At 38.8% G+C, this 25,089-nt stretch overlaps 1 protein-coding gene across 1 annotated transcript in view; it reads right to left on the bottom strand.

The window, feature by feature from the left end:
• Window positions 1-25,089, bottom strand: part of Gabra5 (gamma-aminobutyric acid type A receptor subunit alpha5) — a 91,498-nt gene that overhangs the window by 14,293 nt on the left and 52,116 nt on the right. Inside the window, exon 6 of the mRNA XM_035441392.1 lies at window positions 95-238. Coding sequence (XP_035297283.1) covers window positions 95-238 — 144 coding nt within the window. The remainder of the gene's footprint in view (window positions 1-94; window positions 239-25,089) is intronic.

Genomic DNA, 25,089 nt, shown 5'->3' with positions numbered 1-25,089 from the left:
GTTACATGAGGTCTGTACTCCTACAGAGTAGGACATGGAGTCAAGGAAGGTGGGGTGCCCCTCAGCCCTAGACAAGAAGTCAAGCATCTCTTACCTGTGCTGGTGCTGATGTTCTCGGTGCCTACTGTCTGCCCCATGAGGTGGTACTGGTTCAGTCTGGAACCATCTTCTGCCACAACCACAGACTTGGTGGAGCCATTGGTCCAAACATAGACAACTTCAGAATTGGGGTAAGCATCTGTAGGGAAAGGGGGGAGTGGTACAGAGTTGTTTCCACTGGGGAAACACAAAGATGCTGGTGAAAGAGGGATGGTGATGAGAATCAACCTGCAGGGTTAGAAAGCATGTAGGGTGGTACACCTGCACTGTGCAGTTCAAACCATTGCTATTTCAAAAGACCCGATGCTCCAAATATGTCACAGAGTAAGCCAGTTCTCATTTATTTTCTCTTTCCACCCATCAAAGAATAGAGTCAGCTCTGAGACAAATGCCTGACATCCCAGCAGATCTGTGACCCTGACAGGTCACCTATTCTGTGCCATAGTTACTTCCTCTGTGGGATGGGGTGAAGTCAGGACCAACAACTGACGTTTAGATGGCAGCCTGACTTACAAAGTGACACTTCACTATGACCCACCAATCTTATTCCTACCCCAAACCTTCCCTTTGTACTGGCCACAATGTCCAGGGGGGATGGCTGGGAGGGCAGACAGCAGCTCTGCCCAATGGTCATGCCTGACTACTTGTTACAACATGGCAAAAGATACTATGCAGATGAAATGAAAGCAATGGGATGGAAATCCAGAGATTATCCTCAGATTATCACTATGGCTGAGGGTCAGTCCAATCAAAAACAGCTTTCTCAACCAGGAGCCAGGAGTAGATTTGCAAATAAGTAAAAGACTCAGCTGGCTATTGGCTCTGGTGAAAGTGACTATAGCACCAAAAGGAGGGAATGAACCCTAGGTGGCAGTTGGCAAGGAGACAAGGACCTTTACCCACAGCCACATGGAACTAAATTCTGCCCCCACCTCAAAAACCTGCAGGCCTACTCAGACTGTCCTGAGAAAAATGCAGCCCTGCTAGCACGTGATACAGAGGGGGCAGAAAAATCTACCAGGTCCCATGGGCTTCTGCTTATAGAACTCCGGGGCAACACATGTATTATTTTAATCTGTAGAGTTGGTGATAGTTTGTCACATCAGCAGCAATAGAAACTTAGGACAGACTAGATAGAGAGCAAACACAAGTACCTCCCACAAGAAATTCATGCTCAGAGGAAAGAAAGATCTATGCTAGGAAAAGCATGCCATATGAGAAGTGGCAGGAAGTGCTGTGAAGGCAGGTCAGCGGAGAAGAAAGAAGAGGCATGTTATGGAATGAGACTGACCTTCATTTAGGGTATCTAAGGGATGTTCTTATCCCTTGGGATAGAGGAGGCTGCAGGCACCAAAGTCCTGAAGCAGGAGCAATCCATAGATGCCTAAAACAAGCTAGGAATATAATGAAGAGGGAGGGCTAAGAGAGTAGAGCCTTAGGGGCACTCTAAAGCATTGAACATTTTGTCTAATACTGGTAGACCCTGGAGAAAGGTTTAAAGCAAATATGTGGCCTACTCAAACATGGGAAATATCAAGATCTGTCAGCCTGAGTGAGACAACAGAAAACAGTAGGGAAAGGACAGAGAAGGACATCCAACAGTACAATCATCTTGTACAGCAGTGGGTGGAAGAAGAGAAATATGGAGTGCAATTGTAAAAAAGCTGACTGAATCACTGTGATGTAGGGGAAGAATGCTGTTGTTTCTACTGAGTAGAAAATAGGGGTTCAGGGGTCCTGGGTTCTAGTAAAAGAGGACCAGAGTCTCCACTACTGGGGCAGAGAATGGGGAAGAGAAGACCTGCTTAGGGTTCTGAGAAGAAAAGGGTGCACAAATCCAGAGTTCGCAGATATGGCTGTGGTATGCCCAAGACACAGCCTGTAAGATCACCCCCATCATTCCCAAACACTGTAGGGTCTAGAATTTGAGGAGATGAGGAGTCAACAGCAGCAAGCAGCTAGCACACTGGGAGGGGCACAAGTGGCTGATGGTACCTGAGGGGTGCCCAGAGACACAGCAATGCTGGAAAAGTTCCATTGAAACTTACGTATCTGAGCTGCCCCTCAGCCCTGCAGTTAAGTCAGCATGTCTGCCCCAGAGCCCAAGCCAAATACTTTTACAGATGCTCCATATGGGTAAGTGAAATGCCACACTTCCAGAGCAAGGTTTGGTGCCCCAACTCCCAATTGCAAGTTAAACAAATCAGTGTCCCATTGCAGGAGGAAAGTCAGCAGTCCCTCAGGAGCTTGGGGTGAGCTACAGAGATGAGCTCCAGGGACAGCCTCCTAGAAGCCAGGCCTGTCCACCCCTCCATGAGGGCCTATAAGCAGCCATTCTTGGGGCTCACAGGCAAAGACACATGCTTTGTTTCTAGAAGATCAGCAGCAAAAAGCCAGAATGGTCTGGTGACTGATGTACTGAAAAATATCAAATCTTTGTAAAACCACATTACAGTCCAACTCTTGTTCTGTGTTCACTCTGTTCTGTTTCACAGTTGTGTGGGAAAAAAAAAAGTGTAGCAAATACAAGAACCTCCCTGTTATAACTTCTGTAGCCCCTGTCATTCTTGCCAAAGTAGTATTCCAAACCTCATGTTCTCTAGTTTCATATTCTGATTTTGTATTAGTTTTTCACATTACTTCTCTTTTATAATTTATTCTTTTAAATTTCATTTTACATTCCAACCACAGTTCCTTCCTACCCCTCCTCCCTCCTCCCTTGCCTCTCCCTTGCCCAGCCCCAGTTCACTCCTCCCCATGGATAAGGACTCCCATGAAGAGTTATCAATAGGTTGGGGCAGGGCCAAGCTCCTCTCCTATGCATTAAGGCTAAGCATGGCATCCCACCATAGGGAATGGGTTCCAACAAGCTCATGTACCAGGTTTGTGTCTTGGTCCTACTACCAGGGCCCCCTCAGATAGTCACAAGCTTCACAACTGTCTACCACATAAAGAGAATATTGCCTATTTTTTATGAAAAGTTCTAGTGTTTGGTAATTTCATGCATGGATACAATGTGTTTCATTCAAACCCTCTCCTATTTCCTGCCCTCTGATTTTGTCCCTAACCCTCCTCACCACCTCAAACTCATGTTCTCCCTCTCTCCCTCTTAATTCCTTTCTCTCTCTCTCTCTCTCTCTCTCTCTCTCTCTCTCTCTCTCTCTCTCTCTCTCTCTCTCTCTCTCTCTCTCTCTGAATCTACTTAGTCCTGCTAAATTGGGCCAGGTGAGGAACAAGCTACTGGAGCGTAGGTAGCCTCTCAGAGTCCGTATCTGAAGAAAACTGACTCTCCTTCCTCTAGTTGCCAGTAACTCCTCAGCTAGTAGTGGGACTTTGGACCTTCCCCAATCTTGGTGGGATTTTGGCTGGCTTAGGTTTTAGATATCTGCTTGTAGTCATAGTCCCCATGAGTTCATGTTTGAAATGGTACATTTATGTCACACCACACATTCCACAACCTCTGATTTAATAAAGAATTAAATCTTTCCACTCTTCTTCCATGGTGATTCCTGAGTCTTGGGAATGGGAAGCATGAATGAGACATCTCATTGAGGACCAAGCATTCCCAAGTATCTTAATCTGTCCACACTGACCAATTGTGGGTGCTTGTATTCATTAACCATCATCTTCTGCAGAAAGAAGCTTCTCTGATGAGGAGTAGAAGATGGGCTAGTCTATGTGTGTAATAATACTTCTGGGACAGTTCATTGCTATGTCCATTTAGTAGAATAAAAGCATCGCATTCTCCCCAAAGGATCTATGATCTAATGGGCCATGAGTTCTTGGCCCAGTTAACAGTACCACGTATGAATTTTTATTGGAAAAAACCAGAAATGTAGTTGATTATCCTTCACACTGTTTCTCCAGTGGGCAGATCAATAGTTATTGCAGCTTGTGGAGTTCACATCTGGGTAAGACAGCCAAGTACTTTTCTCCAACAGTAAGATGCACAGCACCTTCCAGCACTGTGAAAGGTAGCCAGAAGGATGAAGCTTCCCAGACTCTACCAGCTTGACTTCTCCATGTCCTATGACTCAAGATGTGGCATCTTCAGAAATAGGCTTACATCAAGTTTTAGAGGTTAGCCAAGAGCAAAGATAATAGCCAGTAATGTTTAGGTGGTCCATTGAATAACAACACAAAGAGAGATAACCCTGGGTTATTTGTTTGATATCCTACGGTGTCTAGGGAGGCACTGCTCCCACTTCATTGTATAAATTCATTTATACTTTAAAGATATGTATATATCATAGGACACTTCCACAATAGGCTTCTACATGCCATTTCAAACCTCTTTAGGGTTAGTTATCCCTTCCCATACTCCCTCTTCTAACCTGACCTACCACCTTCTACCACACCTAATCCTTTCTGGTCCATTATTCCCCTTCATACCTCCTGTTTGGTATCAGCCACCATTGGAAATACTGGCCCTATGGTCACTTTCTAGTTTCCTGGCTACTATTGGTACTACAATTTAAACATATTAATATCAAGAGTTGAAGTAGGGGCTATCTGTATATGAGAGAACCTATGTAGTTTGTCTTTTGAGGTCCGTGTTACTTCATTACCTGAAAATTTCAGGAATGAATTTTCTGAGAAATATTCTATTGTGTATAGGCACCATATTTTCATTATCCATTTACCTAGGCTATTTTTATTGCCTCATAATTATGAACAAGCAGCAATGAAAATAGGTGAGCAGGAATCTCTGTATGTAGTAGGATACAGTCCTTTGCGTAGATCTATTTGAAGCCTTTTGAGTAACCTCCATATAGATTTTCATAGCTGCAATACCAGATTTGTATTTCCATTAACAGTGAATAACTGCTCAATATTTCCCCTATCCATGACAGGTTTTGTTGTAATTTTTCTTGCCCAATTTAAATGGGGTAGGATGAAAGCTCAAAATAAACAGCTTAATGTGCATTTCCCTAATAACTAAGGAAATTGGACATTGGAAAAATATTTCTCTACCATTTGTCTGTCTTCTTTGGAAAACTCTGTTTAGTTCCATAGCAATTTATAACTGAATTGATTTCTTTGGTATTTTGAGTTTTTTATTGTTGTTGTATATTCTAGACTTAAACTCATTGTCAGATCTATAGCTGATAATTTTTTTCTTAATCTGTAGGCTTCCTCTTCATTTAAATAATGGTATCCTTTGCTGTACCTAATATATTTTGTTCTGTGAGGTTCCATTTGTCTTAGTCACGATTAGAGTTCTATTCAGAAAGTCTTCTGTGCCTATGCATTGAAATGGATTCCCTCCATTCTCCTTTAACATGTTCATGGTGTCAGGTATCTTGTTGAGTCCCTTGATCAATTGGCAGTTGAGTTTTATGCAGAGTGAGAAATGTGGATCTGGCTTTATTCTTCTATATGGAGTCATCCAGATTTACCAGTCTTTTCTTCAGTACTCATTACTCAGTCTTTTCTTCAGTACTCATTTCATGCTTCTTTGTCAAAAATCAAGTAGCTGTGGGAAACTAGACTGATATCCACATCATTAATTATATTAATTGACCACCGTCTCTTTTTATTTTATACAAATTTGAAAAACATTTTTTCATAAAACATATTTTGATTATTTTTTACCATTCTCCACTTCCTTCTACAGTCTTACAACCTTTTTATGCACCCAACTTTATGTTCTTCCTCATTCTTTAAAACAAACAAAAGCAAAACAAAACAAAAAAACAAAACAAAAATGGAGGTCAAAATAAAGACCAATGAAACAAAACATGGCCAAATAGAGCAAATGAAATGAAAAATCTATAAAATTAACACTGAATTTGTGTTGGCCAACTATGCCTGGGCATGGACCCTGCTCTAAAGTGTGGTTAACACACCAAGTAACATGTCAATGGAGAAAACTGATTTTTCTTTGCAAGCAGATGTCATTTAGAGGTAACCTTTTAGATAGTGATGAGAGCTTGTGTCCACTTCCCCCTCTCAACACTAGGACCTCACTTGGTTTAAATCTGTGCTGCCACATTCCCTGTGACTTCATATGTGCATTATCGCTTTTGTATCTAAAAGACATGGATTCCTTGGAGTCATCTATCCTTTCTGTGTCTTGTAAACAAAAGTTCCTGCCCTACTTGGTCCTGAAGCTGTTTAGTCCCAATTAAGCACACAGAAGCTTGTATTAATTATAAACTATTTGGCCAATGGCTCAGGCTCCTTATTGGTTAGCATTCTCTTAATTCTTAACCTGTTTCATCTCCATGTGGTCTTGGCTTACTGGTGATGCCCTGGTCTCTTGCTTCCTTGGCAGCTATATGGCTTCCCCCTGACTCTGCCTCCTACCTTTCTCTATCCCTGTTTGGATTTCCCACCTGGCTAAATCCTGCCTGTCCATTGGACAAAACAGCTTTATTTATCAACCAATAAAAGAAACATATATTCACAGCATACAGATGGACAGTCCCCCATCAGTGTCTTACAATTTTTCTCCTCCTCTTCCACATAGATCTCTAAGCCTTGAGGGGAGGGCTTTGAATGGAGACATCCTATTTAGGACTGATTGCTTCAAAGTCTCTAACTCTGCACATTTATCCAGGTATGGGTCTCTGTGTTAGATTCCTTTTACTGAAAGAAGCAGCTTCAGTCATGATCGATAAGACACTATGAATATAGTGTTATGTCATTTAGTGTCAATTTATTGAATGTTCCCTTAGCAGAACAGTAATAGTAGGATCTTCTCTAGATCTCTCTAGTCTCTGGTTCTTGACCATGTGAGGAGTGTCAGACTCCTTCTTGTGGACTGTGCCTTAAGTCCAGTTAGAAAGTGGCTGGGTGTTCTTATAACATTTGTTCCATTATTACACCATATATCTTACAGGCAGGTAGCTGTTGTAGGTCACAGGGGTTGTAGCAAGAAGATATCAATGATTACTTTTTTCCTCTGGTAGTGTGAAGCCTACTTTTTAGCATCATGAATGCTAGCCACTAAGGGTGAAGCTTCTAGTTAGCTAACAGTTTGACTTCATGTTCCATGATTTATGTGAATCTTGTTTTCAGGAAGAGGGACTTACCAATAGGTTATAAAGCGTAACCAACAGCCTCTTGTGATTTTTGGGTGTTTCCATGGGAATCCTTTAGCCAATGACTCAACAAAATGTAACCCATTCCTGGAGGTTTTACTTGGTGGCATATGATATCGTATGGGGCATCATCCACACCAATATTTGGAGACTCCATTTCAATTTCTTTCATATATTCATGTACTTTAAAATGCATCTATAGTAATAAGTATCCATGACTTTTAGCATTAGTTTTCCCTCCACATATTCCCTCTTTTGCATTGTTTTCCCAAGACTGTCTCCATTTAATTCTCTTATTCTAGTTTCCCTTTTGTCTTTTCATAACAATACATTCTATTTTTCCTTCCTTGGTAGAGCACATCTCCCCTCTATTTTCTTAGTAGGTAATTAGTATCTGTGGTTATTCAAAATACAATACACACATTGAGGGCTTAAAAGTTAACATTTACATATATGAGATATATATATATATATATATATATATATATATATATATATGTATATATGAGAGATATTTGGATCTGGGTTACCTCATTCAGGATGATTTAGTCTAGCTCCATCCATTCACCTGACAATACCATATTTTATTTTTTTAAGTGCTGAATAATATTCCACTGTGTAAATGTACCCCATTTTCATTATGAGTTGAGAGAAATCTAGGCTGTTTTCAATTTCTGTCTATTATAAATATAGCAACAATGAACATGAATGAACAAGAACCCCTATAGTAGGATATACAGTCCTTTGGGTATATGTGCAAGAGTGGTATAGCTGAATTTTGAGGTAGATCTATTTTCAGTTTCCTGAGGAACTACTATACTGATTTTTATAGCATCTGTACAAGTTTCCATTCTCTTCAGCAATGGATGAGTGTTCTCCTTTCCCCGTGTTCCCATCATGAGAACATCATTTGCTTTGTTGCTCTTGGCCATGCTAACAGGTGTGACATGGAATCTGAGGCGAGTTTTACTTTGCATTTCCCTGATTGCTAAGAATGTTCAACAATTCTCTAAGCATTTCTCAGACATTTCCATTTCATTGTTTGAGAATTCTCTGTTTAGTGCTATGTGCCATTTTAAATTGTCTTTTTTCTTGATGTATATTTTTTTAGTGCTTTAGTCTTTTATATTCTATCAGATGTGTAATTTGAAAAGAAAACTTTTCCAATTATGTAGGTTGTCAGTTTGAATGATAGCATCTTTCACCCCACAGCTTTCCAGCTTCATGAGGTTCCTTTTACGCTTTGTTGCTCTTAATACCTGTGCTGTGAATGTGCTATTCGGAAAATCCTTTCCCATGCCAATGAGTTCAGTAGTATTGCCCAACTTCTCTCTGATCAGATTCAGGGTTTCCCATCTTATGTTGAAGTCCACTGATCACTGCAAGCTGAGTTTTGTGCAGGATCACAATATGGATCTATTTGCATTCCTCTACATGTAGACATCCAGTTTGAGCAGCTATAAAGATGTCTTTTTCTCCAGTGTGTATTTCTATTTCTCCAGTGTGATTTCTTTGTCAAAAGTCAAGGTGTCTATCAGTTTGTGGACTTATGTTGGGGTTCACAATTTAATTCCATTGATCAACATATATGTTTTATGCCAATACTATGATATTTTCAGTACGTTAACTCTGTAGTACAACCTGAAATCTGAGAAGCTGATAATTCCAGAAGTTCTTGTTTTTATTATTATTCAGGACTGTTTTGGACATCCTGTTGTTTGTTTGCCTCTCTGTCTTTGTGTGTGTTTCCATATACAGTTGAAAATTGTTTTTTTTTAAATGTCTGTGAAGAATTTTGTTGGGATATTGATGGGAAGTGCATTGATTCTAAAGAATGCTTTTGGTATGATGATCATTTGTACAATATATTCCTAGTGGTCTATGACAAGGGAAGATATTTCTATCTTTTGGTGTCATTTTCCATTTCTTTCTTCAGTGTTCCAAGGAATTAATTACACAACTCTTCCACTTGTTTGGTTACAATTATCACAAGGTATTATATATTTTTGAGGTTACTGTGAAAGATACTTTTTCCTTGACTCCCTTCTCATTCTGTTTATCATTTGTAGACAGGCTACTGATATTTTGTCTTAATTTTGTAGCATGCTACTATGCTTAAAAATTTCATTAGTTATAGAAGTTTCCTAGTGGAGTTTTTAAGATGGTTTTATGCACAAAACCATATCACCGGAAAATAAAGATACTTTGACCCTTGATTTCCTTGTATTCTGATTGTTTTATCTAAGGCTTCATTAAGTACTACATTGAACAGGTATGGAAAGAGTGAACAACCTTATTTTGTTCCTGATTTTAGTGGTAATGCTTTTTTTTTACTCCTCAATATTTAGTTTGATATTGGTCATGGGCTTGCTATGCATTGCCTTTATTACATGGAGGTATGTCCTGTGTATTCCAAGTATCTCCAAGACTTGTATCATGAAGGGATGTTGGACTTTGTCAAAGGCCTTTTTCTGCATCTAATGAGATGATCATATGATTTTTGTCATTCAGTCTATTTATATGGTGAATTATGCATATTAGTTTGCATATTTTGAAACTTCAATGCATCTTTGCAATGAGACCAACAAGATAATCTTTATGATGTGTTCTTAGATTCAATTTGCCAATATTTTATTCAGAAGTTTGATGTCTATGTTCTAGTGGCATATTGAGCTATAATTTTGGTGTTGTTTGTTTGGTCTCTGTGTTGTTTTGGTATCAGAGATACAGTGGCCTCATAAAATGAATTGGACAGTGTTCCTTCAGTTTCTATTTGCAGGATATTTGAGGAGTATTGGCATTAATTCAGTTTTGAAGGTCCAGTAGAATTCTATACTGAATCCATCTGGCCATGGGCATTTTTTGGTTAAGAGACTTTTAATTGGTGACCCTATTTCATTAGGGTTTATGTGTCTGTTTATTCATTTGATCTTGATTTAATTTCCATAGGTCATATATATAAAGAAATTCACTCATTACGTAAAGTTTGGTGGTGTCTTTATGAATCTCTGAATTTCTTCAGTTTTTATTGAAGTGTCACCCTTATCATTTCTTATTATATTAATTTGGATCTTCTCTTTCCATATTTTAGTTTATTTGCCTATGGGTTTGTGAGTCTTTTTCACTTTCTCAAAGAATCAACACATTGTTTCATTGATTCTTGTCTTTTTGTTGTTTGTTTTTATTTCACTGATTTCAGCCTTGAGTTTGATCATTTAGTGTCTACTTCTTTTGAGCATTATTTCTTCTAATTATTCTAGATCTTTTGTGTGTGCTACTAAGTTACTTATATGAGATGTCTCCAATTTTTTATGCAGATACCTAGTGCTATGAACTTGACTCTTAAAACTGCTTTCATTGTGTCCTATAAATTTGGATACATTGAATTTCCATTTTCATTCTATTCTAAAATCTTTTAAGTTTCTTTTTAATTTCTATCTTGACCCACCATTCATTCAAAAGTAAGTTGTTTAATTTCCATTAGTTTCTATTGTTTCTGTTGTTGATTTCCAGTTTTAATCCATAGTGGTCACATAGAATATAGGGTGTTATTTCAATTTTTATCCATCTGTTAAGACTTGCTTTGTTTGTGTCCAAGTATGTGGTTAATTTTGGAGAACATTCCATGAATTGCTGAGAAGAAACTGTGTTCTTTTATGTTTGGGTGAAATATTTTGTAGATTCTTCAAGGTCCATTTGATTTATGATGTAATTGAATTCCAGAATTTCTCTATTTACTTTTTGTCTGGATGATCTGTGTATTGGAGAGAATTGGGTATTGAAGTCACCAATCACCCACTATCACTGCATGATATTCAATTTATGATTTTAGCTGTGGTCGTGTTTCTTTTATGAACTTGAATGCCCTTGTGTTTGTTCTATAAATGTTCAGAATTGCAATATCCACTTGATGGATATTTCCTTTGATGAGTATGTTGTGTCCTACCTCTATGAATTACTTTTAGTTTGAGGTGTTTTTTGCATCTGCTTTTCCCCATTCTTTTACTTAAAGTAATGTCTATACTTGATGTTAAAATGAGTTTCTTGGATAAAATAGAAAAATGGATCCTGTTTTCTTATCCAATGTTAGTCTATAAATGTGTATTATTGGAAAATTGAGACTGTTAATATTGAGAGCTATCAACAAGCAATGCTTATTGTTTCTTGTTAAATTTTGTTAATGGTATAGAATTTTTTCCATTTTTTATTAACTGATTTTTGATAATTTGTTTCTTCTGTCTTTTTGGATGTAGTTAAATCTCTTCAGACTGACATTTTCCTTTTATAGAGATGCATTGATAGAAGAAATTGCTTAAATTTGGTTTTTATAATGGAATGTTTTTCCTTCTCTGTCAATTATGACTGATGGTTTTATTGGATAGAGTAGGCATTCAAAGACTTTTGGAGTTAGTAGAACATCTGGACAGGTCCTTCTGACTTCCAGAGTCTGCATTGAGAAGTTAAATGTTATTCTAATGGGCCTGAATTTAGCAAAACTTGGTCTTTTCCCTTGCAGCTTTTAATATCCTTACTTTGGCTAGGCGTTGGTGGCTCATGCCTTTAGTCCCAGCACTCAGGAGGCAGAGGTAGGTGGATTTCTGTGAGTTCAAGACCAGCCTGGTCTACAAGAGCTAGTTCCAGGACACCTCTAAAAGCCACAGAGAAACGCTGTCTCAAAAAACCAAAAAAAAAAAAAAATCCTTACTTTGTTAATACATTTAGTGTTTGGATATTGATGTGTTATGGGGAATTTCATTTCTGGTCTTGTTTCCTTCTGGCATTTGGCATTCTACATGCTTCTCATACCTTAATAAGCACCTCTTCCTTCAGATTGGGAAGATTTTTTTTCTATGACTTGGTTTAAAATGTTTTCTGTGCCTCTGACTTGGGCCTCATCTCCTTCCTCTATCCCTGTCATTTGAAGGTTTGGTTTTCTCATAACATCACAGATACCTTGAATGTTTTATGCCTAATTTTTTTTTTATATTTAACTTTGACTGACCTTTCCATTTCTTCCACCTTGCATTCAACACCCAAGATTCTTTCTTCTATGTCTTGTACTTTATTTTTGCTTCATAACTTTGAGGTTTTATATTTGACATCCTCAATTTTTCATTTCTAGCTTTAATTCTCTTTGGATTTTTCATTAGTGATTTTATTCATGTCTTGAACTGCATTCATTAGTTCATTAAACACTTTGTGTTTTCACTGAGTTCATTAAGAGATTTATTCATATACTCATTAAAATCCTTAACTATGTTCATAATTGTTATTTTGAAGTCCTTGTCTTTTGTTTCAGCCATACTGTGTTTCTCAGGGCCTATTGTAACAGGGTTATTGGTTTCTGGTGAAGACGTTACTGCCTTAACTGTTCATGTTTTTGTTTTGCTTTGGGATCTAGGCATTTGGAACTATGATGTTTGAGATATTTCTTGGTATTAATATCTGGTCATGTTTTTATTGGATGGGTGCTCCATTCTTTATTGTTGTTGCCCTCTCTGGATGCTAGGCAAGTGTGTTGGCTGTGGGAGTCCCTGATAGAGAGTGCTTCTGTGGGTCAGCTAGTAAATGAAGGAATGGGGATGGGGTAGGAGTAAGACTACAAGTAGAATAAATCAAGCAGAAGACAGATTATCAGTTCTCAAGGGTAAAATTGAAGGTCTAGACCAAATAAGAAAAGAACATAACAATTTTCTAAGCACAGTAAATGTGGGATATCTTGGAAAAATTCCTTGAATTATAGGCATAGATGAGGAAAAAGAATCTCAAATCAATGGCATAGACCAGACTTTCTGCAAGATCACAGAAGAAAACTTATCCAAATTAAGGAAAGACACACCAGAATAAATATAAGAAGCACAGATCACTAAGTAGACAAAACCTGAAAAGTCCCACAGAATATCATATTTAAAACACTAAGACATAACAAACAATATGCATTGAAATCTGCGAGAGGAAAAAAAAAACCCACTAAGTCTTATGAAGGAAAACCCATCGGAATAACACCTGTTTCTCAGTGGAAGCTTTAGAAAGCAAGAGCCTGAAGCAATGAATTCCAATTCCCAAAAACAATGACTGTCAACCTAAAATAATATAGCCAGCAAAACTATCTGCCATGATTGAAGGGGAAAGACAAATTTTCCATGGCAGAAACAGTCTAAAAATGGATACCTCACAAACCAAACCTACGGAATATACAGGGAGCATTATTTCAGGATGAAGAGAGGAATGAGCATAGGGAGAATGTAAAAGAAAGAAGAAGGCATAATTATTCAAACACAAAATAACAATGATAACAAATTAACAAATAGCACCAAAAATCAACAATATAATTACCCCATTAGTACATATAAATTTCAATAATAACTTAAAATATCAGTGGGCTTAATTTGCCAATCAAAAGATATGGCTGACTGAATGGATCAGGAAGCAAAATTAATCTATCTTTTGCCTCCAACAAACACATTTTAGTTTTAAATATAGGCATTGTCTTAGAGTAAAATAATAAAAAAAAACTACTCCAATAAAATGGAACCAGGAAGCAAGCAGATGTTACTCTTCTAATATCTGGCAAAATAGACTTCAAATTAAAAATAAACAGAAGAGACAAGGTAGGACATTTCATTCCAATTAAAGCCCAGTTAAACAAGGAGTATTATTATTGTAAATATATATGCACCAAACTCAGGTGTGACCCAACTTCATAAAAAATCTATTACTTGATTTAAAGTCATAGCTTAATATCAATACAATAATGAACCACTTTCTTCAATAGAGAGTAAAAGTGAAAAATAACAGCCAAAATAAAAACAAACAAACAAAAACCTCTAGCAAATACATCAATTCATACAGACTAAACAACTCATTGTAACAGATGTTAGTAGGCTCCAAGATCGTAGCACAACTGACTCCATGATGGAAGTTCTATCCAGACTGGAAAACTCAGCACACAGACAGTACCACCTGCCAAAACTAAAACAAAGACCTAATCCATCAAAGTTCATAGCTATGGGAAAGTCTCTAAATATACTAAGTTTGATTTTTGGCTTATGTAGTTCAGCTTCTGGCTAAATGTTCTTGTTTCTCATTACTAAATAATGAATGGGTCAAAGAAGAAACAAAGAAAGAAAGAAAAAAAAAAGACTTCCTGAAACTAAATGAAAATGAAACCACAAAACCACATCAAAACCTCTGGGACACAATGAAAGCAGTTTTTTTTTTAGTAAAATTTATAGCTCTAAGTTTCTACATTAAAAAAAAAGCAGAACAAGCACAAATAAATGGATAAATGATACAATTTAAAATGTTGGGAAAGCAAGAACAAACTAAATTCAAACCCAGTCAATGGCAAGAAATAATAAAATTCAGAGCATAAATCAAGGAAATAGAAACAAAGAAAACAAGAAAGTCATCAAGAAATCTAGGAGCTGGTTCTTTGAAAAGATAAAGAATGTTGACAGACCCTTGGCCCAACTAACCAGAAGAAAGAAGACTATATCAACAGAATCAGAAATGAACAGGAAAACATTATAACAGACACCAAAGAAGTTTTGAATATTATAAGGGAATATTTTAAAACCTGTATTCCACAAAAGTGGAAAAAACCAAAAGAAATGGATGAATTCCTTCCTTTCTTTCTTTCTTTCTTTTTTTTTTTTTTGGTTTTTTGGAACAGGGTTTCTCTGTGTAGCTTTGTGGCACTCACTTGGATGAATTTCTAAATACAGTCCAACTACCAAAATTAAGCTAAGAAGTCATCAACAACAAACTCATAACAAATGAGTTGAAATAGTAATAAAAATAAGTTCCCAACCAGATGGATTCTCAGTAGCATTCTACAAGAATCCAGGGAATATCTAGACAGCCCTAATTAAACTATCCAAAAATATAGAAACATAAGGAGTGCCGCCAAACCCCTTCAATGTAGTTAGTAGCACTCAAATATCCAAACCAGGTAGAGACAACAAATAAAAAAGAAAACCACAGGCCACAATGAACACAAACTAAAATATACTCAGCAAAATACATGCAAACAGAATACAAGCATGTAACAAAAAGATAATTCACTGTGATCATGTTGGGTTTCTCCTGAAATGCAGAGAAGGTTCAACATTTTGGTATGTTGTGTTTTCACTTCCATTAATTTTAGTAAATATTCTACTTCTCCAGTGACCATTCATCATTTAGTAGTCTGTTGTTCAATCTCAATGACTGTGTATTTTCTGTTTTCTATTGCTCTTGCTATCTAGTTTTGCTTCATTGTGGTCAGCAATGATATAAGGAGACACTATAACTTTCCCTCATTTGTAGAGAGATGCTTTGTATCATAATTCATGGTGTATTTTAGAGAAGGTTCCATGGGCTTCTGATAAGCATGTGTGCTCTCTAGTGTTTGGAAGAAATGTTCTGTAGGTATCATTAGGTTCATTTGGTCTGTGATGTCAGTTCTATTATTTCTGTTAAAAGTTAACTACTATGAATGTGTTGGGCTGATCTGTTGCTTTGTGTCTAGTGTCAATTAATTCATGAATCTGTATGCACTGGAGTTTGATACATATATGTTTTGGATAATGTCCTCTTGATGTCTTATTCCCTTGATTGGTATGAAGCACTCTCGATCTCTCTGATTAGATTTTGTTAAAAGTCTATTTTGTTATATATTAGAATAGCAGCTTCTGGTTATTTCCTGGTTCTGTTTGGTTGGAATAACTTTTCTCATTTTTTCACTCTAAGGTCATTTCTCTCATTGGTGCAGGTGCGTTTCTTAGAGGCAGCAAAATTATTGATATCACTTGAATCCAGTCTGTTAGTTTGTGTCTTTTGATTGGGGAGTTGTTATCATTGCTGTTCAAAGTTATTTTTGAAAGATGTATATTGATTCCTATAATCATATTGATTTTATGGTATTTGTTTTCTTAGTCTCCCTTTGTTAACTAGTTACCTAGCATTGTCATTTTTTCACTGTCAACCCTTGGATACATTTGTTTGTTTCTTTAGTCCCAGGTGTTCCTTCTAGTATCTTCTATACACCCTGCTTAACCTGCTTTTATCATGGAAAGTTTTCTTTCTCTTCCTATTATAACAGAGGGTTTTGCTATATACAGTTACCTGGGATGGCAGGTCTGATATTTCAGAACTTGTATTACACTGGCCTAAGACTTTCTGGCTTCTAATGTCTCTACTGAAAAAATCAACTGCTCTTTTGACAAATCTGTACGCACCCCGTGTGTGTGTGTGTGTGTGTGTGTGTGTGTGTGTGTTTGTGTGTGTGAATAAGCCTAGATAACGAGGCCTGTGAACCTCAGACACAGATGTGAACAAAGCAGTCTAGTTGGATTCTAGTGGAAGGAGGGGAATAAGGGAGTATTCTATGGGCAGGGAGCAATCCTCTGCATCCTGCTGTTTTCAGGCTGGCTCTGACTGGTGATGCTTGCTTGTCTCCAGCACCTCTTCTGTATTTCCTCCTTGTTGCACTGGCCTAAAGGCAGGTGCTCTGCAGCTGGCCTTCTACTGGGGCAGCACTTATGGGGAGAGCTGTGCTGTTAAGAGACCCTCTCACAGGGCACCAGGAGTCCCACCCCCTGCCCTGAGCCAAGAGAAGTAACATAGTCCTACATTTATTGGGAGACATGACTACATGGGAAGCATGAATCTGAAAGCTCACACAAAGCTCAGAATTTGGGGCACTGGGAAACTGTGACAAGAGTCAGGGAGTTGGGAAATGCCTGGTGCTCTAGTTGCTTTCTGTTGCTGTAATTAACACTGTGGCCAAAGCAATTTGGGGAGAAATGGTTTATTTGGCTTATGGGTTATAATCCATCATGGAGGGAAACCAAAGCAAAGCCTATGGAGAAAGGCTGCTTGTTGGCTTGTTCCTCATGGTTTGTACAGCCTGCTTTCTCATACAACCCAGGACATCCTGCCCAAAGCTGGGCACTGCCCACAATGGTCTAGGCCCTCCAACATGAAGCATTAATTAAGAAAATGACCTGCAAATCTGCCTACAGGCCCATATGAAGGAGGTATTCCTCAACTGCATTTCCCTCTTCCCCAATAACTTGAGTTTGTGTCAAGTTGATAATAACTAACCAGCACATTTGGAAAACAGATATTTGTCTTAAGATACCCCAGGTCATAGGAAATGCTTCCCTCGTGAGTTACTGTTTGGTGTTAAATACCAAGGAGGAAAGGAATGGGAGCAGGTGACATGTGGGACATGGGAAGCCACATAGGGCATAGGGATGATCTCAAGAGTGATAGACTCTGGTACTTCCAGTTCTCCCTGATATACAGTTGAGTCATGGAGTCCAGATCCACACTGGTGGCTCTGGTAGCTGGGGCAACTCTAACCTTCCAAGGCATGAAAGTCTGCAAACCCATCTCTCTGTCTTCCACCTCCTGAGAGTAGTGGATTTGATGTGGCACGCAGTTGCTGATGTTCTTTTTGGGGCTTGGAGGTCATCATGTCCAAGGATAGGCCCTGAGCGTCCATCAGGGTGGGCTTCTTAGAGGACCACCTGGGATGGAGGTCAGGCTGCTCTCTGAACCTTGGTGGTCATGATTCTCCAAGCTCATCTTTGGTATTGTGGCATGAGGATAGAAATTAGTATTTGCTTTCCAGTAATGGTTCAACAGAATACTAATTGTTATTTAAATCACACAATGAATTCTATAACACATTATAACTCACATGTTCTTACTTTCACACTGTTAGTATTAAAAGACTTATTTGTATCGCTGGTGTTAGTAACAATAGAGAAGTGACCATTTGGCCACCAGTATGTCTGGTTTGTCAGTTCAATGTGGCTGAGTTCAGCCCTCCTCATTGTGCTAAGGATGGAAGAAATGGATACTCGTGTTTATCTCAGCTTGGGTGTTAACAGATGATATTAAATTCTATTTGGTCAGCCATCATTGAATTCTGCTTGGTTAGACCTGGCATTTCTGCTGAGACAATGTAGGGGACAGTGAAATCGACTAAGTGTCACCTGTCCTAACTGAGAGCTCCAGAAAGACTTACACATGTCCTCTTTGGCCAGGCATGAGCAGAGCTGTGCAGGAAGATATTTCACCGCACAAGCAAGGGAGAGGATATCTTGCTATTTCTGAGACCCCTTTCTCTTAATGACACTAGTGATGGCATGTAGTGCTGCATATCTAAGGGGTGACAATGGTACAGCCATCCCTGCCCTGACAAGGCCATTCAGAAAGCATGATCTCTGAAGAATGAAGTCACTCTGATGTTAGCTACCAAAGTGACTGTGAGCAAGCTCTGTCAGCTTGAAGTTTCTACTAACCTATCTACAGTTTAGAGAAGACATTGATCACCCCTAACAGGTCAAAGTGAGGACAAAACTTAGACATAAATACCATGTATTTAGTAAATAAATAAATTCCTTACACACAGTAGATGTTTAATGACTAATCTTAATGAAACCAGATATAAAGAAGGATTCTCTTGGTGTAAAATCTAGTCTCGTGGAAAGCCCCTTGCACTTGAATTTAATATCTCTTTTCTCTACCTTCTTTTCTATTTTCATTTCTTCTCTCACTTCCTCCCCCTCTTTGTTTTCATGAATGCTGTGGATCCAATCCTGAGATTCACACAGCTAGAGGCACCCTACTTCTGCTCTATGACTCAACTTGGAATTAATTTCTCCTTGTCAATCCCTCAGTGCTTCACACAGCCTGTGAAGACAGTAGTAGCCTTATCTTCTGGCTATGTGGGGACACCCAAGAGCTTCTGGTCACTATTAAGACTTTTATGTTGCTCAGAGTAAGTTGATTCTGACATTGAAAATGGATATCAGAATTTAATCGGGATTGTGGATTAAAATGTATATGGTTTGAGTTCTCTGAAACCCACATCTCCAGTTGCCCTTCCTGTTACAAAATAGGGGTAGAAACACAAGAGTTAAGAGTAACTACCCCAGAACAGGCCACACATCAAACATATATCTTACTACAGTGCCCCCAGCTAAAAAGCAAGTCAACACTCAGCACATCAATTACAAAATATAGCAAAGAAAACTTTGCATAAATTGTCTATCAATACAGCATCTCTGCCATCCTTGTGGATCAGCATCCTTGCTTCAAATCCACCACTTGGTTTTGCCACTGACCAAAATCAGCTAAGAGGCAAGAAAATGATAAGCAGGCAAAGGAACCAATAAAGTGTTTCTCTGTTACCATCTAAGCTACAGATCAGAGTCATGGCCTCCAAGAGAGGAAGATACTCAGAACATTGAGAGATGCTTAGAGTATGATTTGAGAACAGTGGTACTCCTCTTAATTCTTAGAGACCACAGTCAGATCAGACATGGAGAAAAAGGAAAGGACTGCCATCCAGCCTGTAGAAAGAATGCTCTCTTGAGGAGAGGGGCCAGTGGGCCAGGAGTTCAGGCAACCAATGGATGGGACAGTTGTTTGTGCAATGTCCTGTTCCTCATAGACCAAACAGCAGCTGCTTCTGGCCACTTCCAATCTCTCAGGTAAAACTGTTTTCCAAGTCACCTGGTATTCATATCTTGCTGAAGTCATTTAAAAATGCCCCTCCATTATCCTACACATTTGAGTTGCCTTCCTGGTTACTATTCTTCCAAAATGCTGTCCTTTCTGGATACCTTCTGTCTTGGTCATGGCAATCCCTTCCTCTTTTTTTCCACTCCTTCCCCCAAGAACTGCCTTGTCAATACATTCTTTCTTGGCTCTATGGATGTCACCAACTATGCTACCATTGTGTACCTCACATCCATGGCCTTTCCAGTTGGAGCTGTGGAACTAGCCTTCATTTCCTCAAATAAGCCTCCTCTAATTTTTAAATGTATTTATATCATTTTGAACTATGTATACACTAAAGTCAGATTCAATCAGGTAGTTTGTCATTTTTTACAAGAATGTTAATCATTTTTGGCAATGTTGAAATATATATTATTGTCCACCATGGTTACTAAACTTCATTATTGTGGTTGAACTGATTTTGTACCCTTCTCTAATAACCACCACTTTCTAGCTCTAGGCTCCAGCAATGAAACTTCTGTGATTGGCTTATTTCATTGCAATCTTTGTGTTCTTTGGCCTTACCTGGAACTTTGCCCTCATTACATTGGCCTCTCTTTTTTATGGGTTCTACCAGGTTCACTTCAAGACATGATCTCCATTGTGAAACAGCACTAGCATCTGTGAACCCCACTGGCTTCTTCTAACTGTACAAAGATGCTTAGTCCAGTTACCAGTGTGTGTGTCCATAATCAGGTCCTCAAGGATAGTCTGTGGCTGTGGTAGAGTGCTGAGAGCTTGCTGTGCCCAGGGGCTGCCCACTCCTCCAAAAGTCATGTTGACCAGCATACTGGGGAGGTAGGCGATCTGGATTTGAATAACTTGAGTATGCTATGAGAGAGCCCTCAAGATAGGATTTGTGCCCTTATAAAACAGCTACAAAAAGGTTTCTTGTTCCTTCTACTCCTTCAAGTTATAGCAAAAAGACAGACCTGGATGAAGAGGAAGCAAGTCCTTCCTAGATAGTAATTCTGATGGCAACTGCACCTTGGCATTTCCAGCCTTTGGAGTTGTGAGGAAAAAAATGTATTAATGTTTTCATAAACATTAAAATATAAATATTGTTAATGAACACTGTGACTAATGACAAGCTAACAGCCCAAGCAGATTAAAGCCAAAGCATCTTTTAAGCAGTGTTTTAGTCTGTTAAAAATTGTTTCTCTTATTTTCTTGCTATGCCCTCATAAGGCAGAAAGGATAAGAGCTCTCCCTGGAGCTCTTTATTAAGGACACTAATACCTACTCCTCAAGGCTCCATCCTCATGACATAATTTACCTCCCAAACTATCCCTGATGCATGGGGAATTAGATTTCCAAACATGAATTGGAGGAGGCACAATCATTCAGACCATAGTGAAAGTCAAAATTAACCAGTGTGTCAGCATGATTACTTAACAAATCTGAACTTGACACACACAGATTAAGACTTCATTGTGTTTCTAGACCTCATGAATTTTGACGTTCATGTCTACCAGGCTTTCTGAAACTGTGGAGCCACTGTGCAAGGGGCATCTTGGATACAAGAGCAGGTTCAGGAATCCATACTTGGGATGCACTAAAAGCTCATAGCATGAGATGCACAGCCCATTCCCTCACGAAGAAACTTCGAGTTGTAAGTTTGCAACTCCCCAGTTCTTCTCTCATAATTTAAGCTAATACTTAATGCACCATTCTAAGAAGAAAATAATGAGGACCTTTCTTTCTCTTTTCCAAAATGTTTGGATTGGAACACGACAGATGCAAGTCATGTCATTATCCCTAAGAAACTTCCTTACCATCCAGGAACCCTTGTCTATAAACTAGAACTGATTTCAACACTGACAGGAGAGGCAGAAGTGAAGCATGGCTGGCTTACTTCTGCTCCCCGAGAACCAGAGGACCCTGCGCATGTGGCTCAGCCGAAGAGACACACACAGCGACACACATTTGCATTCTTTTGTCTCCTAACAGCCAAGAACGGTTGAACTGGGTAGTTTAACTCTTTATACTTGCACATTTAGCTTCTGCTGTTCACATGCATAAGTAGTTAGTATACATGGACAAGCTGGCTAAGCATCTATTCTTTTTTAGCAAATCTAAAAGATAAAAGACAACTAAAAACACATTTAATTGGATAGCATTTCTTATGTTAAAATTAGTGTGTTCTAAATGTTAAACTTATGAGCTGAGGGAAGGTAGTTTTCTAGAATTTTCTGTCTCTCACTCAGTTGTATATAAACATGCTTATGTGATGGTTTGCATAACACACTGGTGATAATAACATAATGTAAATAAACCATCAACACTAGACTCAAATCAAATCCATCTTCATGGTATCAAGAACATTAAAAGAAATCGGACATGGCAATCTCAAATCTCTACTGAGGTCAAGAATTCTCCCTGCTGGCATTGCTTTATGTGTGATGTTCATATTATTTATTCTCCGTGTGTGGAGTGAGGATCCTCCATTAGGTAAGCAGGCATCTCTGAATGTGGGAAGTGATTTCCCTGCAGTTGGTTGCCTGACAAGTATGAAATAATTTTAGTGATGAAAAAATGAAGCTGTCAAATACTTTTCTTTATCCAAAATTGCTTTTGAGTTGTCTGCCCTGCACGTCATTGCCATTAAATCTGGGATCATAGTGGCCTGAATTCATTTAGCCAGTGGCCAGAGCAGTCTCTTAGCATGGCAAAAATAGTCTTTGTGTTTTGTTTTTGATCAAATCAAAGCATAATCTTCATATATAAAGAGCAGTATAAATTTAAACTACAGTTAATGTTCTTCTAGAGATATGAACAATTACTGTTTCATCAGGCATGGGACTCAGCAATCTCAGGTGACCTACCAGGGGACTTCAGACTCAGTGGCACCTCATCATCAACACTGGTGTTCACTGCCACCGGCAAATGATTCTGAGAAATAGTGGTGACAGTCTTTTATATCATGCCCCCAAAGAAACAGACACCATAATCGCAAGGTAGCACTTGGTGGTAGAAGTCTGAAAGAAAATGAATGATTTCCTTCCACCTGATGTTTCATTTATCATACATACTTATCCCCTTAACCAGGCCTCCTTTGGAAGCATAGGGTAATCTGTAACGAAACCCTTTGTATCAGAAAAGCTTACTTCCAGAAATGGCAGAGGGAAGAGATCAGGCAACCCCCGTAAGAAATCACTCTTTGGCACTGGAGGCACTAGAAATACTGAGGATCACTGACACCTGGAAGGAAGCTGTAAGTCAGTGCTGCAAGGCAGATAAGTCCAAGCAGGCTTCTTCTGTCCTGCTGAAGAGTTCAGACCACCAGAGCAGTACCGCTGGAAGATCCCAGACAGGAGCTGGAAATGTGATGCATATAGATGCACATGGTCACCCCAAAACCTCCCCCTCATCAAGACCCCGAAGCCAGGAAAGGCTGAGATTGAAGCCTGAACCCTGCCAAGTAACTGCATACAAACATGCATGCACGTGCGTGTGCGTGTGCGTGTGCGTGTGTGTGTGTGTGTGTGTGTGTATGTGTGTGTGTGTGATATTTTAAATATGGAATATATACTCTTTTAATATAAAGGTAAAATATATTTACATATATAACCATTACAAATATATTTACATGGTAGTATATTATGTGTTCAGTCTAGATTTCACAGCCTCTGCAATGTAATTGATAAGAGCATGCATCCAGACCTTTCTATGTGCTTCCTCAGGGACAGATTTCTGGCTCATCTTACATTAAGTGCTGTGAACTGGAGGAATTAGGAAACCTGCAGGTAGCTCAGAACACAGAAGAAGTCACTGGGCCAGTGAGCAATACTGCAGCTTGGGCTGTTGGAAGCGAGAGCCATAGCAACTGTAGCTGCTCCCCAAAACTCAGCATAGTTCAAGATACTAAAAAACAGCAACAAATATGTACACTTGAAAGAGAATCTGGAAACTGGGTGAAATAGGCCACAGGCTGACTGTGCTGACTCCTCTACAGGCTACACAGAGCAAAGCCAGTAGGAAGTGAAGAGTCAGGCTTGACGTAGCTCACATCTGGCCAGCATGATCCCTCCTCCACCCATCAGAGACTGAACAGAGAGTCCAAAGATCAAATATCAGATTCTCTGGAGAATGAAAGAGCTGGGTGGAGACTGCAATGATCCAACCTTTTTTTTTTTTTTTTTTTTTTTTTTTTTTGGATTGCTGCCTGAGGAGCAGGTTTGATATTCCTTGTCTCTGGGTCCTAAGAGGATCAAGCATACACAAGACACATTGGAGTGCTTAAAGTAAAGCAGGTGGCTTAGACCAGCACCAAGCTTGACAAGGCTTAGAGAGTTTGGCCAGGAGGATTGGTGAACCATGGCCAGGTCAGAAAGACTGGTAGACAGTTACAGTAAGATCTTCGAGTTCATCCAAAGGTCCATGTGTTAAAGGCTTGATCCCCTGGGTGCTGTACTGGGATGGTGCTTAAGTGAAGTACTTAAGTCATTGAGGGTAAGCCCTTGAAAGAAATGTGGAATCCACATGCTTCCTTTTCTCTTCATTCTCTGGCTTGTAATATGAGTGGTTTTGTTCTGTCATGTACTACATAGGACAATGCCATCTTGCTACAGACCCAAAGAAAGCAAATGGCCACAGAAAAGTGTGATCCAAAACATACATTTTTTTGTTTATAAGTTGGTTATGGTAAATATTTTGTTACATTGACAGAAAGCTAAATAATAATAAAAACATGTTTTGTATAAGACATTTGTCAGTATAATTAAGTAAAGAAATAATAAGGGATAAAGAAAATAAGGGAACATTTTCAAAGAATGGAACAAGATTACAAACAGACTCAATTGAAATGAAGTTGCATGAGTTACCTGACAATGTCTTCAAAATAGCCACTGTATTAAGATGTTCCCCAAGGTCAGAGAAGTAACACATGTGCAAAATAAAATTTCAATAGAGGCATAAAATACAAGAGTACCACACAGAAATAACAGAGAGAGGGACTGTAACTAAAAAATTAAGTGAACCAACAGCAGACTAGGTAAATTATAAGAAACAATTGGTGAAATTGAAGATATGTCATTGGAAATTGTTCCACCAAAGGTATAAAAAGAATGAGAAAGACATTAAAGAGACTCCCAAAACACCATCAACTGAATCAACATGATGAAACTTCAGAAGACAGAAGGAAGGCTGAAATGTCTAAATGTGTGGAAAGAGATGGAAAAACAAATGCAGGATTTGTATCATGGTTCTACTGCCAGGGGCCCCTCAGCTAATCCAAGTTTCACTACTGTCTCCCACATATAATGGGCCTAGTTAGGTGCCTTGAAGTCTCCACAGTTGTAGGTCTAGAGTTCATGAGTTTCCAAAAGCTTGGTTCAGCTGTCTCTGTAGATTTCTTCAGGTGGTGTGATACCATGCTCAGTCTTAA

The sequence above is a fragment of the Cricetulus griseus genome, chromosome 3 (genome assembly GCF_003668045.3).
Source record: "Cricetulus griseus strain 17A/GY chromosome 3, alternate assembly CriGri-PICRH-1.0, whole genome shotgun sequence".
NCBI classification, from domain to species: domain Eukaryota; kingdom Metazoa; phylum Chordata; class Mammalia; order Rodentia; family Cricetidae; genus Cricetulus; species Cricetulus griseus.
This window is presented reverse-complemented; position numbering and strand designations above follow the sequence as displayed.